General features: G+C 40.6%; 1 protein-coding gene across 1 annotated transcript; it reads left to right on the top strand.

Moving 5' to 3' along the window:
• Window positions 1–1,371: 1,371 nt before the first annotated feature.
• On the top strand, window positions 1,372–14,538 carry LOC145437716 (putative serine protease K12H4.7). The gene is made up of 9 exons (XM_080314992.1): window positions 1,372–1,460; window positions 2,470–2,525; window positions 2,810–2,985; window positions 4,407–4,612; window positions 5,201–5,270; window positions 7,199–7,416; window positions 10,605–10,729; window positions 11,767–11,886; window positions 12,804–14,538. The coding sequence occupies exons 1-9, from the start codon at window positions 1,412–1,414 to the stop codon at window positions 13,230–13,232; spliced, it is 1,449 nt and encodes a 482-aa protein (XP_080171118.1). The 5' UTR covers window positions 1,372–1,411; the 3' UTR covers window positions 13,233–14,538.
• Window positions 14,539–14,887: the final 349 nt, after the last annotated feature.

Genomic DNA, 14,887 nt, shown 5'->3' on the forward strand with positions numbered 1-14,887 from the left:
CCAGGTATTTGTACACGATCATGTCTATTTCAACTCCTTGTTATTTGACAATGTCATATAGTACGCACGCAACAGGCAAACGATACCGATCGATTTCGCACTTTTCGATACCGCTGTCTCGATGCCGTCGGCGAAAAATAGCTTGTGCGGTCATGTTAGGCCTAGGACTGCAAGGTGCTAAAATATAAAACAGATCATTAACAAAACGAATTCTATTTCTTGAAGCGTAGATAGTGTGTTTGTAGTGCGTTCGATTGGGTGAAATAGTTCCGCGATGTTTCTGTAACTAAGGTCGTAATGTTCTTCGGGGACATCACCGATTTTATCATGACACAAAACACATGCATATACCTGTAAGGGTAATGGAGGATCACAGAGAGTGTGTAGCATTTTCGAAAACTAATACTTGAGATGAAGCACCACAGTTAGGCAACTGGAAAATTTTCCTGGTTTCAAAACTAGATTAGAATTCGAATTATCGCTACACAGTGTTTTCCAAACCATTTTAGAATTCGAATCAAAGCTACACAGGGTTCTCCGAACTAAATTCGAATTCGAATTATAGCTACACAGTGCTCTCCAAATTAGATTAGAATTGGATTAAGAGCGACACAGTTTTTTCCCAAATTAGATTAGAATTAGAATTACAGCTACACAGTGTTTTCAAAACGAGATTAGAATTCGGACATATAGCTAGACAGTGTTTTCCTAACTACACCATAATTCGAATTATTGCTATACACAGCGTCTCCAAATTAGATTGGGATCATAATGATAGCGACACAGTGTTTGACCTAAATCAGATTAGGTTTGGAATTATAGCGACAGAGTGTTTTTGTCCAATAATATTAGAGTTAGAATTGCTGAATTGGCGAGAATTTGATAGCTGAATCAACTTCAGTTCGTATCTAATCATTGTTCAATGTTCAATATCGTAGTTAAGAGGATAACTAACGTCTGTACAGCAAGTTCGGCTCGCACTCACCAGCATACAGTTTTCTTGTAGTATTTCCAGGAAAACCAGAAAATAGATTGCACTTCAAATTAGAGCATAGGAATATTTCACATATTAGATTAGAATTAGAATCAGAGCCAAGAAACATTTCGCAAAGTAGAGTAGAATTAAATTACCGGCATTTCGATATAATCAGTCTCATTATAGAACTAGAATTATCCAGCGGTCCCGATCCGGTTGAAGCGGGACCCTCTTCAAGATTAGACGGATGGATTTTCGAATATGTTGCAGAAGCCAAAGCGCGCGAGAGTGATTTCTCATGTTCGTGGTAGATAACTCAGCATCGCGATAAGCCTTATCCTCCTTGAAAGCGGGGAAAGCGTTAGCGTATATGCTTTCATGTGTGTTTCCGGCACTGGCAGATACCGTTAGTTAAACAATTTACAGATATAAACCATGTTCGTGCTTGCGATATCAGCTTTTATTCTGGTGATATGCAGTCCAGGTGAGAAAGATGTTAATGAATTTCAATAGCAATCATGATAGGCAATTCGTATGGCTCGCAACATATATGTCTGTATTCGCGTATTCAGTTCCTAAGTATGCAAAATTAATACCGAGGATATCGTGATTTGTATTGTTATGCTACAGCAACAGCTGATTCTAGGAGAAAACTCCTATCGAATCCGTTGATCCTAAAATATTAGATATACGTTCCGATCAGCAGTAAACATATAGCAAATAATTCGAGAGGATAATTCCATCATCGAAAAAACAAGACTCATTACTCATCATAGTCGCCCGCGAGCTTTAAATCCGAGATGGACATGTTCCAGTAACACCATCTCCGAAACTATATTCTCACCGATCACGTTCTGGATACTTCGATAGTTCTAGTTATATAATTACACTAATCAGAGCGAAATATCGGCAATCTGACTTGTAAAATGTTTGTATGCTCTAATTTTAAAAGTAACTAAATTCCTGGTTTTCTTAAAAAATGCTGCAGAAGAACTGTATAGTGTGGAAAGAGCCAAGCTCGGTGTGCTGACATCTCCCATTCTCTTGCTTATGACAAAGTAACTCTGACTTGCTATGAATTGACCTTGAATTTCTCGTATTTCCTTCTAAATCAAATCTAATTTTGAATAGATGAAGTGCACTCATTTTCAAAATAGAATTATATTTATAATTATATTTGATGAATTCGCAAAAATTTTGAAATTGAAATAAAATTGGAATAAGAAGAAATACAACTCAATGATATTCGGTTGATATCAATTCAGAATTCATCCTCAGAATCGCAAGAATAACAAATGTCTGCACACAAACCTTGACTCGTTTCGCACGATACAGTTTTCCAGTAGAATTTCCAGAAAAACACCGAAATTAGATTAGAAGTAACATCAGAGCATAGGATTTAGATTAGCAGCATTTCTAATTAGTTTCATTATACAACTAGAATGAACTTCGTGTTTTTAAGTCTGTTCCCAACAATCTGTTTTGCGTTCCAGTCTCGCCGTTCAAAGAACACTGGTTTACTCAGCAGCTAGACCATTTCGACGACAATGTGAGTATATATCGGGGCTGCATGATTTTGCTGGGTGTCAAATATGTCCGAAAAACGCAAATTGTATTTAGAAAATACAACAAGGCCGGATTAGCAAATATGCCGGACTGAAAATTTAGCAAAAACAAATGCGGTCCACGAGCTAATCTGCGCCTGATAATGACACAGAAACACACTAAAATTTGATATAATCGTTGCAATCCGAATCTAATTCCGTTTCGCAAAAAACTTATGTCCGGTAAAATAAAAACAAATCTGATCACGGATATATCTACTCGTTACAGAATGACCGCACTTGGATGCAGCGCTATTACTACAACTTCGAGTCTTATCGAACTGGCGGCCCGGTTTTTCTGTACATCGAAGGAGAAACCGCAGCGCGACCGAGCTTTTTATTCCGAGGTCAATTTGCAGAAATGGCGCTAGAAGTGGGTGCTGCAATGTATCTCGTGGAGCACAGGTGCGTAGACGGGATGAAGTATTCATTGTTGCTTAGGGACACCATGTGTACTCTTTTAGGGGCATTTGTACTCTTTTTTCAATATAAGTAAAATGTCATTCGAAGACGTCAGCTTGTCATATTTTTTCGCATGCCATCCTCTTTTTGCTTTGAGTTTTAGGCGATTAGGCAGCAAAGATTTGAAAAGGTCAACCCGACATAAACTGTCCGCAAAAACGGATTTTCAGGCACCGCCGCGAAAGTTTACCTTTCTCAGTCAACTTACCAGCGATCATAATCAGCTGTATAAATGTCCCGTTTCTATGTCTGTTTGTGTACCTTGAAAAAAGTGTTGGATCTGAAAATACGGTAACACCATTTAGTGTTGCTACTCAAGTAGAACGCTTTTGATTATTACTCCAATGCGCAGGGTTGTAACAAACCACAAGATCCCTAGACACAACTCGTTAATTTTGACTCGAGTCAAGTCGAGTCAATTTCCATTCACCACTGAGTCATGTCTGAGCTCAAGTCATGTGGCAAATGGTCGAGTCCGAGTCATAGTGTTTGCTGTTCAGTATCGAGTTCAAGTCTGGTTCAGCTCACGTATGTGAAACTCCCTGATGATATCGAAGGAATCGGAACTCACTCTAAACATATTTATTTAAACAGATAAAATACAGTTTCTGTCCTTATTTTCAATCATCGGTCTTGATGTATGAGACTTGAAAAATTCATATAGAATGTGTCGAGTCATATGATTGGGTCGAATCACGCGGAATGAGTCGAGTACAACTCGAGTCAATTGATATGTCGATAGAATCGTATTCAAAATCCAATCATTTTCCTCACGTTCAACATGTTCATTCAAACATATAAAAGTCGACGTTCTGTTGTGTAACGTTTGTCGACCCATTGCTAGCTCATAGTCATCACTGCTGGTAGTGGCGCAGCCAGGGATTGGCTTTAGGCTCGAAACCCCTCATATTTCAAGCTATAAAACTAGAAATTAGGGAATCGGGTCGGAATTGAACCTCGTTTGTTGTGTTTCAGTTATAGGTAGCCCAGTTTCAGCTATACGCATTTATAAAATTCAGCAGTTTGTACAAGTCTGGCGGTAAACAGGTGGGCTGATCAAATCGGTCATGACAACGGTTCGAGTTGATCACGACCTATAAGATTTAAATCGTTCCCTATCGTGCGTAGCTTTGTAGTGTATCGTATGCTACGATGCCACTAATCGAGGTTTACAGCCTTCCACTATTGAAAATAACATCGACACTCGTTTAAAAAAAATTTTTGCCACAAGGAGTGTGTAATTCCAGCATTCGAAAGTATCAGCTCTCACTCAAATTCTTAAAATGAGCCCTCGATTCGAGTGTTCGTGCCCAGCCCCATGTTAAACGGACCCGTCGCTGTCTCATCGCCACCGAAACGTTCAGATTCTACGGAGAAAGCAAACCCACTGCGGACACTTCGGTGAAAAATCTGCGCTATCTGACCTCGGAGCAAGCCCTCGCGGATCTGGCGGCGTTCATTCGAAACAAGACGGCGGCATACGGTCGCGACACATGGGTGACGTTCGGCGGCTCCTATCCGGGGGCCCTTTCGCTTTGGATGAGATTGAAGTACCCTTCGTTGACAAGAGGTAAGATAATGATGACAATTACCAAATATTTCTACGACCTCGCACTGTTACAGACTTGTCCCAATAAATCTGGTAGTATAAGCAGATTAATTAGACCGAAATGCCGGTATATGATCCTAATCGAATATGCGAGTTGTCCCTATTCTCTATAATTTCTATTGTAACCCAATTCCTGGTTTTGCTGAAAATGCTAGCACAGTACTATATAGTGCTAAACGGGCCTAGCTCAGTGTTCAGACATTTGCCGTTGAACTCTGATTTGATATGAGCTTAATGTGGTTAACAGAATTCTCTCTAATCATGCAGTTACTTTAATTCCTAAGTTAGTAATCCTAATTATAATCTAAACTCATTTGGAGAAGGTGAAAATGTTCTAGTTTTTCAACTCTGCCTGAATTGCTTCTATCATTTTCAACTGTCATATAATGGCGGTGTGATCAGACTATAATCGACCCCCAAGGTCGTATCGATCATTCCTATCTGATACCCAATACCACACATATGCGTAATTTTCTGTATCATTGTTGCCGCGTGCATATGCTTGTTCTGTCATTCGGTTGGGTAGAAATAAATGCTCTCTCTCTCTAGGAGCGATGTCAGCCAGCGCGCCTTTGGTCGCCAAAGTGGACTACTCCGGATACAACGACATCATCGAGAGGTTGAATTTATTATTGTGGAAAGGGGGGGATATTCATCACGTCAAAATCCTTTTACGCCACGGGAAGAGATAATTTAATTATAGAAATTAAACATGGAGCGGCAACGACCGATGTTGCAGCTTCGTTCCGCTTCGCTGAGGCTGGAGTGGTGAATTGTTTTGCGTAAGCGACTGTAGGATTTCTGGTAACCCAAAAGCTATCTTCCCGAGCGCAGAAAATACTGAATCTGGTCTTGATCAAAAGCTATTGTTGCACCGATTCCGAAAATAAAAATTAATATATTGATCAGGCACTTATCCACCCAGAATCTGTCCTCCAAATCTGAAATATCGGCATCAACGTTCATGTGCTCCAGACAAAAGAACTCAGATCAATTAGAAGTCCTCTCTGTAACGATAGTGTGCATAAAGAAAAATACAATTAAAATATTTAAAAAGGGGGAATATATTTCATACATATTTTGCCCATACCGTTTCAACGGTGTTTGACGCCAATGATCTACGCTATGGTCTACGCTAAAAAGTCAGGTACCACTTTACCCCTATTTGAACACTCGCTGTGCGGCTAAAATGCTAGATTGAGATTAGATAGTTCCTAATATTCTGAGTCATATTGACTGTGATGAAACCATGTCATATGGGCGACAATAAGGTATGAAAGGAGCCTGCTACCTCAGTGATACTAGCCAACCCTTCCTTGACAACATACTTGCCAATCAATATCTATTACACGCAAAGCACGACGAAATTCTCAACTTCCCTCAACTTTTTTGATAGTTTAATTATTGTTGGTAAAAAGTCCCTAAATTTCCCCGTCTTATTCTCTCTCTCTCTCTCTCTCGCTCTCATTGGGAGAGTATAATTACAATACTTCTACTTCACAAACTGTGAATGGCTAAAAATTCGTTCTACTTGAGTAAGTACTAGAAGTAGAAGAAAACTACTTTTAGTACTTCAAAAATGTAGAAATACTTTGTTACTGACCACCTCTACTTTTAGTTAATTTATGCCGTAATTGTTATACTGATATACTCACGCTAATGAGATGTCTTCGGGTTCATCCCCAATGTTCCCTCTAAGCTGCTCACGTGCGCAATTGTGCAGTACTGACACGGTCTTTGCGCACAGAAAATCTAAGCTGCGCACAAAAAATCCGAAGTGATGGCCTTTTATTTTAGATATTACCCACTGTTGTCCAAAGGCGCGCGCAGTGAGTGGTTGAGTGCGCCCAGATTCGTCAAAAATTAGAGGGAGCATTGCTCATCACAAGTGACGTTATAATTATCAGTAAACGTCATTGGTCATGGTAATACGCCGCACATCAATGTCATCTGAGTTGCATTGTGATGTGACCAAAACCCCTCGTTTTGACTTCGGATAAGCCTAAGATTGAGCATCAACTCCACATCGCGTCAGAAAACGAGAAATTTTTTATTCATTCCAAGATTCTCTATTCCCATACATTTAGCGATGGAAAAGCGAATCGAAATGTATTAGTTAGAGTCCAAGTTAGACGAACCTGCATCGGTCCACTTACCGAATGTTGAGAAACTCTCAAATACGGAATGACTAACGTCCTACGTAAAGTCAGTAAGTCCGATTCATTTCTCCATAAAATCACGACATTGAGTAATACATACGTACCAATGCTACACTACACACAAGGGTCTGGTGAGTCATCAAGTCTGCCAGTTATTCTAAATGACTCCTCCTCGCCATCTCATCCGTGTAAGCGGCGTCTCACAAAACGCTTTGAAGTGAGCCGTGCTACAAGTCGGCCGCTACGGGATAAAAATCAAGAAAGTTTTCTGGTGTAAATTACCATATAGTCGTCAACAAACACCATGAATACATCAAAACAAAAAAGTACATATTTTACGCGTGATCAAAGTGTAGAGTTCAATTTTGTCACCGTCTTCCCTCTCCAGAGCTATCTTGACCGTGAGCGGAGAAAATTGCACCAAAGCCTTGGCGAGCGCAGTAGCTGAGGTCCAGGAGCTGCTCAAGACAGACACGGGTCGCACTGAACTTTATACGAAATTCAACTTGTGTGAATATTTGGGAGAACGAGATTACAAGACTTTCCAGTTCGCCATCCATAACAGAATCGCATGGATTGTGCAGTACAATGAGATCCCAACCTCAGGTACGCGTTCATCGTTCATATTATGATATTAGATATTGGCACTGTGATAAATGCCAATAATAGGTTTATCTTAGTCCTCTCTTAGCATGATTTGTCCCAAAAAGTGGAAGGTCCTCCGAGGACGCTCAAAAGTGCCCAAATGTCCTCTTTTTTCGCATTTCGAGTTGGTTGCTCGTATTTTCTAGGCCAGGGGTTCTCAGCCCTTTCTTGGCCATGGCCCATTTTGCGGTTTAAAAATGTACTGTGGCCCACCTGATATCTTAGAGTCATAAACCTGTTTAATGCGTGGTCATGGACAGCGCTGACATGCTATTTCTCTCAAATATGCGCATTTTTCTCTAACTGATGATATTTAAATCTCGATTTCCCGTGATATGAAATCGCGCGAAGCGCGAAAAAAAATTCAAGTTGAATAAATATCCTCCAACAAACGACCAACGACATAATCTTGGGCCCCTTCGAGTTCCGCAATTGGGGGTGTGGGTGCGGTAGTTACGGCCCTGATTATAAGCTATAACTTCTAAGTAGATTATTTTCGTCCGCTGCTCCATTCGCGTCGCGAAACACAATGATCACTATGATCCCCGCACTGTGTGATTGGGACTTTAGTGATACTATTGTGGGGAATATTATAATCATTTTAGGCCAGCATATAACAATTCATTGGTGGATGGGGTACTACAGTAAGTGAAGAAAGATTTTTCAATATGCATTATGTACTTTGTATGTCTTGTACCAAAACAACTGAAGTTCCGATGTCGGAATATTCAATCCAATGATACAATCAATTCCTGTGACTCTTTCATTATGTACCATGATTTCCAGGCCGGACATTTTAAACCGACTTCAAAGATTAATACGCTTCGATAAATCCTCAATCCATTAAGATTCGTTGAGGTGGCGCAGTATACCTTCGTCTGAAGTTGCTAATAATTTGCAATAATTTGTATTTTAGCATACAATAATACGGCCTGCCGAAGTACAGTAAATCTGTACACCAATTTCACTTCATTGCGAGTTCATTGCATACCCCTTTCAACAGCATACGACATATGACGCTGCCGTAATACTTGGTTACTTCAGCATTATCTTCCAGTTATTATACGCTTGAAATTATTTTAGTTGCTGTTAACCGTAGGTTGTCATAGCCAGTAGAAAAAGCCACCGTTTCTCCCTAACGTTTTCGATTTGTACATGCCGACTTCATACGTGCCACTTCGTCTAATCAGGTTCGGATGAAAAGCTTTGTAGCTATGTAGCCTACGTATAATTAGATAATAGGAATATATTTTTAGCGAATAACATAAAAAATATAACTGAACTTACATTAATTCTGAAATTTTCTAAATAGCTCTGTGGCCCACCTCAAAATGCTCTGTGGCCCACCAGTGGGCCATGGCCCACCCTTTGAGAACCCCTGTTCTAGGCGATATAAAAAGGAGGCGTACACACTGAATGAAAGGTAAAAGAAATGATTATGAAAGGTCAAGCGTCAAAAAGAGGTGGCATGCTGTGTCGAAAGGCGAGATCGATATGTCAGGTCGTGATCCGGTACACTTGACTCTAATCTTGATTCAGTAGAAATTGTTTGTATTTCGACTTGAAGTATTTGCGAAGTATTGATGAGTCGAATCTGAAAAATATATTTTATATTTTGTTTCTGTGTCTGATCTGACATTGTCCAGTGTCCGTCCATATTCAAGACAAAATACACAAGAAGATGCTGGTGTAGTCCAGAAAAAGTAGGAGTACTGCGTTACCCATCGCCGTTGCTATTCATTCATATTCGTAAAACAATTGTTGGGCATTGATAAGTTGCCTTGTGATTCTGGAGAAATATTTGGATGGATTTTCATCAAGAGAATAGCAGTTTGTAGCAGTGGTTCTTAACCTTTTTACTCCCAGCGCCCCCTTTCAAAAACTTTCATTGTCAGGCGCCCCCTTATGTTTTAAGAACTGTACTAAAGACGATGCGGTACAGATCTAAGCCCGGTCGATTTTTCCGGGTTTGGACTTGACTATTGGCGCTATTCTGCGCTTGGATCCCCCCGACGACCAGTTCGCAAATTAACGATCAAATAATTGTATGCAATATTTGTGAGATTAAATCAAGTTTCTTACAACAACTTTTGGTACCGGCTCATACCCCGTGCCCAATGTACAAACCCCGATTCGGTGACATTGTATTTTGTAGCTCTCGAGAAAAAAGGATGTGGAGTTAATCTTTCTGGTCAGAAAACTTTAAATGATGTCTACCGCACAAATGGCTCTCACTGTCAAACGTGGCATAGAAACACGCTTCCAGATTTCGAGACGCAGTGTGCTGCAATATGTAACGACTAGTTCAAAACATTTTTCTGGTAAACCCCTGTCTGTGATCGAAATGTGTTTCCTGATTTCCCTATCTAAAAGTACGAACATGAACCGCGAAAACGCATTTTAGATGAAATACAGTAACCACTGCATTCGTGGAAAGACTTTGTCGGGATATTTCGCGCAAAGCTCGACGAAAATTTTGTATAATTGATTAATTTTGTTCGGAATGAATGAATGAATTTTGCAACGAGCTCACAGGGACTTCGTATACCTATGACAACTAGTTTACCATCTGCTCGGATACGTCATTTTTCTCCGGCATCCCGTAATATCCCAACGCCCCCCATATCGCCCCTGAGTGTTTCCGCCCCGTTTGAAATCCACATCTCAAATCGCTCCCAGGGGACGCTGGCAGCATGGTTAAGAACCACTGTTGTAAAGTGTCATCGTGTTGGTCAATCGAAACGCAATCGTGATGCCAATTGCGTAATTACAGATTAGCTTATAAATATAGGAGATAGAATTGGCATTTAAAACGCACGGTGTTTCTATTTTAAGCACAAAGCCACCGCGCTGTACACGCGGACTGAAACCACGGCATTCACAATCGGCTACGGATCGCGCCTAAGTGTCGACAACAAATAATAGCGTTTTGTCGCAAATGATATGTAGGCCTACCAGTTTTGCGTGTATAGACCTTCCGATGAACCCCTCAGACTTGCTCGTGGAACCCCTGGTTTAGATTTTAACTCCTATGAATTTGCTCGATGCTCATTTCACAGTGCGCTCATGAATTCGTCAAAATATATTGAGATGCCTTTGCTATATCGCAGTCTTTTTTATGCAGTAAAACTGTCACGCTTATTTTTCAGAGGTGAATTTGACAATTCCGCAACTCTGCCAGCACATGACCAATGAATCACTCGGAGACGAAGTCACGAGATACGCGACAATACCGATGCATGGCTTGTCCGCGGATAATCAAAAGCCAAATACGGTAACCTGTAGTTCGTACATACAGATGAGAGTTGATCCGATGTAGTCGTGGCTCCATATTGCTACTGCTATCTCTAGTGCAATGTATCAAGTTCAGCTCGTATCAAACCAGAGTTCACTCTCATAACCATGCGAGTCGCAAAAGTCTGTACCGCAAGCTTTGCTCGTTTTACAATAGACAGTTCTCCAGTGTCATTTATGGGAAAACCAAAAATTAGATAACATTTACAATTAGATTAGAGCACAGAAACATTTCACAAATGAGATTAGAATTAGATTACCGGCATTTTTCTGTAATTATTCAAATTATCAAACTAGTATATAATCTGGTTGTGTGAGACTGACTATAAGGAAAATTTGTATTGTTGCGTTGTAAATTTGGATTCAGAATTGCAATGTCTCGTTAGGCGTAACGGTACACCTAGATTCACCAACATTTTCAGTTGTGTTATGGCATAACTGGAAAGTATGATATGTGTATACCCCGTTTTCACACCATTCACGTACACGTACACGACAACGGAACCTACACCCGCTTTGGCGAAGAGAGAGTTTGTTTTTTATATTGATTGTGTTTGTCGAGTACTATTGTCATTTACACTAGGCCGATATTCTTCATTATTATTCCGTATAGTTATCGACTTGTAGCACGCCGCACTTTTAGGATGTCATAAGACACCGCATACGCGGGTGAGATGTTGAGGAGGAACCTAGATAAACCTCCAACACTTAGGTAGGAATTTTGGAGTCGAGCTCGGTCTGACACGAACCCACGGCCCATGGGTGTTGCAGCTGTGGATTATACCACTACGCTATATCTCGCCATTTAGCGAAGAGAGTAATAACACCCCAAAGGTCACTGTAGGTTCCGTTTCCGTGTACCTATTTCAGGCTGTGAATACACAATCATTTCGATATGTGTACATCTTCATAGGTTTCTTCCCTTTGGATTCGGTGAGGAAGTGCCGCTTCTTGTTCATTGTCAGTAGGTACTAGTTTAAACTTGCTCGCCTGAATTTATGCTACTTTTAATTGCAGCTAGATCGAGAGACTTTATTATCGCTGAGTGGCCTCCAATGCCTCCATGCCGACTATAAGATGACAATCGCATCTCTTCGAGTTCCGAAGTTCAACGCTCAGAGGACATATTTTTACCAGGTACGTATGTTTACCCAACATATCACCCGCCCATATAGCTTCTATTCCCTGAAAGAAATGCTCAGAGGTGGCCGGAGCGTTGCTACACAAGTAGAGGTAATTCAACGCCGTAAGTTCAACCCGATATCACTGGACGTAGCGGTGTCCAATACGCTCCGAATGACTTCAAGTGGAAGTAAAAAACGAAAGATCTGATAACTATCCAAACAAGTAGTTTCCAAAGGCACTACTTTATACGTTTGTAATATGTAAGTAGCTTTGTCAAAAATCCGTTCAAATAAGGTACTGAACACATCCGGAAATGATTTATGTGACGCCAAATGATTGTTATCAAAGCTCGACCAAAATCTTTGATACAGGCTATCGGATCTCGATACCTATACAATCGATAACTAGCAACTTCACCAATAATCCAGGCATATTCAGCTTACATTCAAAAGACATGGCATCTAGCTTGAGACGCAGTTCTAAAACTTCAGAACTCCATTAGAGCTAGGATCAACGACCTTTAAAAATCCGCAAGTAACTCACAGAAACAACTGTAACTAATAAGTAATAACTGATAATGGGAATTACTGAATTGAAAATGATCTAAGAGATATTGGGGATCGAATCGGCATTTCAAAAGGAAAGGGTTCAGGGATTGAAATGAGATGAGTTTCGATCCCGAAAACGCATCCCTATGAACACGGAACTGTTAGTCGTGATGAATCTGAGGAAGCAATGAAAGCAAGAGCATCACACAACAGAACATTGCTATCTCAATTCATGCCAAACGATTACATTTATTTTCTGTTTTACAACTAAATTATTACTCAAAATGCGAGTATAGAACTGGAACTATAGAACTACTCACTGGTGGCATGTTCTACTTCGGTCTGCCAGCCAATATAAGCGTTCTACGCCTACCGTTTCAGTTATGCAACGAGTTCGGCTGGTTCCAAACGTCGGACGGCGTACGGCAGCCATTCCGAGGCTTTTCGTTCGACTATTTCTTCGACCGGTGCTACATGGTGTTTGGCCGCAAATTTACCCCGGCCCGAATCGTGAGAGGGATAGCGAAAACCAACGAGATCTACGGCGGGAGAAAGATCGCCGAAAACATCACCAACGCCTACATTTTCAACGGCGGAATCGACCCATGGCATCCGCTGTCGTACATAGGACAATCCGATCATATTCAAGGATACAGTCCGCCGGGAAACCCTACTTTCCACGCACTTTATGATCCGGAATCGTCGCATTGCGCTATCACGAACACGGATTTCCCGACAGACTCAAATAAATTAAGAGAATCGCGCAAACTCGCAATGAAGTATTTGAAAAGCTGGATTCAATATAAATGAAATGTGATCCTGTCCGCACCGAGCAAACAATACGATGGATACTAATATTTGGCATTGTTGGCGTTGGGAATCGGCATGTGAATATCAACAATTCAAAGATTTGCATTCGCAAAAGAACCTCAGTAGTTTTTACACTGAAGTTTTTGAGGAATATCTGAATTTATGCTCTAATTTTTTCGAATTTCAACTTTTTATTAGGACTGCGCCCGATAATTGAAGTATTCGAATTTGAATCGAATTCCAATTGTCATGATTCGAGTCGATTAGTGAAAGACGAGGTTTTCATATACTATTATCCCTTTCTATAGAGTCTTTGAAATTCCCAATATTAGTAACAGGGCTTTGGCGCCGGAGCCGCTGAGTCGTGCATTTTCAGCGGAGCCGGAGCTCTTCATAAAATTCAAGAGGAGTCGGAGCTGGAGCGGGTTGTTTGAACGGTAGCTCCGACTCCGGGGTATTTCATAAGATGCTTGTGCCTCTACTAATGGTTAAATTCACATAATTTTACGATAATCGTTCACAACATTAAGAATTGTTGCTTCGTTGTCACCACATTTTCTAACTAACCAGTAACCATGTTCATACTAGTGGTCGACCGATAATAATTTTTACAGGCTTTTACCGATACCGATGTATCGGCACACTCACAAGGCCGATATCCGATATCATAAGCCGATATTAATAAGGAAGGAGCAGAGAGCAATTTCACCAAAAATATTATGTATTAGGCAAGATGGCACTTGTTCATGCCGCGGAAAGCTGAACAAAAAACGAGAAAACTGAAATTGAAAAGAATTATTGCTTAATTGTGCACATTCGTTGAAAATTGGGATAACCCAAAAAGCAAAACATGATACAGAATTGCAGATCAGTTCAGAAAAGGTAGATTGTAATGCAGGAAGCATAGTTTCTTTGCATGCTCACCCAGTTAAAACTCGTCCTGCAAGGGTAAATCTGTCATATATCACCCTTTGCGTCGTCGATTTCTTGAGATTGAGAACACGGAGCATTAAATTTCCAATGATTTTGAAGTTTTTTAAATATAAAATATCGGCCCAACATCGGCCTTCATAGGCCGATATCGATAATCGGGAAAGCTCCAGATATCGGCCTCGATAACCGGCCATTTCGATAATCGGTCGACCTCTAGTTCATACATGGGCACCAAACATGGGTAGGCTGGATTTGCCGCACTTACTCCGCAATTGCTTTATTATGGGTATAACGGCAATTTCGTATTCAGCACAACAATGATGGCCAATTGTGTGGTTCGAAAAAAACAATAAAGAACATGCATGTCACAAAACGGGATTGATGCTTATGTGAGCTGGGCAATTTATAATTTTAGTAATGAGACGAATATATAAGAGACGCCAGAGAATAAAAACGTGACCTTGCTGCACATTTCGATTTGGAGGCGTGCATGCAGCACGCCAAGAAAAATTCTGAATTGGATGAGCAAATGCACGGTCTTGGTTGATAGTTTTTAAGTGTAGCGCCAAATTGGACAGTGTGCTATCGTTTATGGCTGCTGCGAAGTGAACTTCATTCCAGCGCGTGATCGTTTATTCCAGTAACGATTTGCAAACGTAAATAGGGAAATGCATCGAATCAGCCCAGATCACTATTATAGTACGCCTACAATTGTCGTGGTG

The sequence above is a fragment of the Botryllus schlosseri genome, chromosome 4 (assembly GCF_051294905.1).
Source record: "Botryllus schlosseri isolate E-star chromosome 4, Bs_hap1, whole genome shotgun sequence".
Classification (NCBI taxonomy): Eukaryota; Metazoa; Chordata; class Ascidiacea; order Stolidobranchia; family Styelidae; genus Botryllus; species Botryllus schlosseri.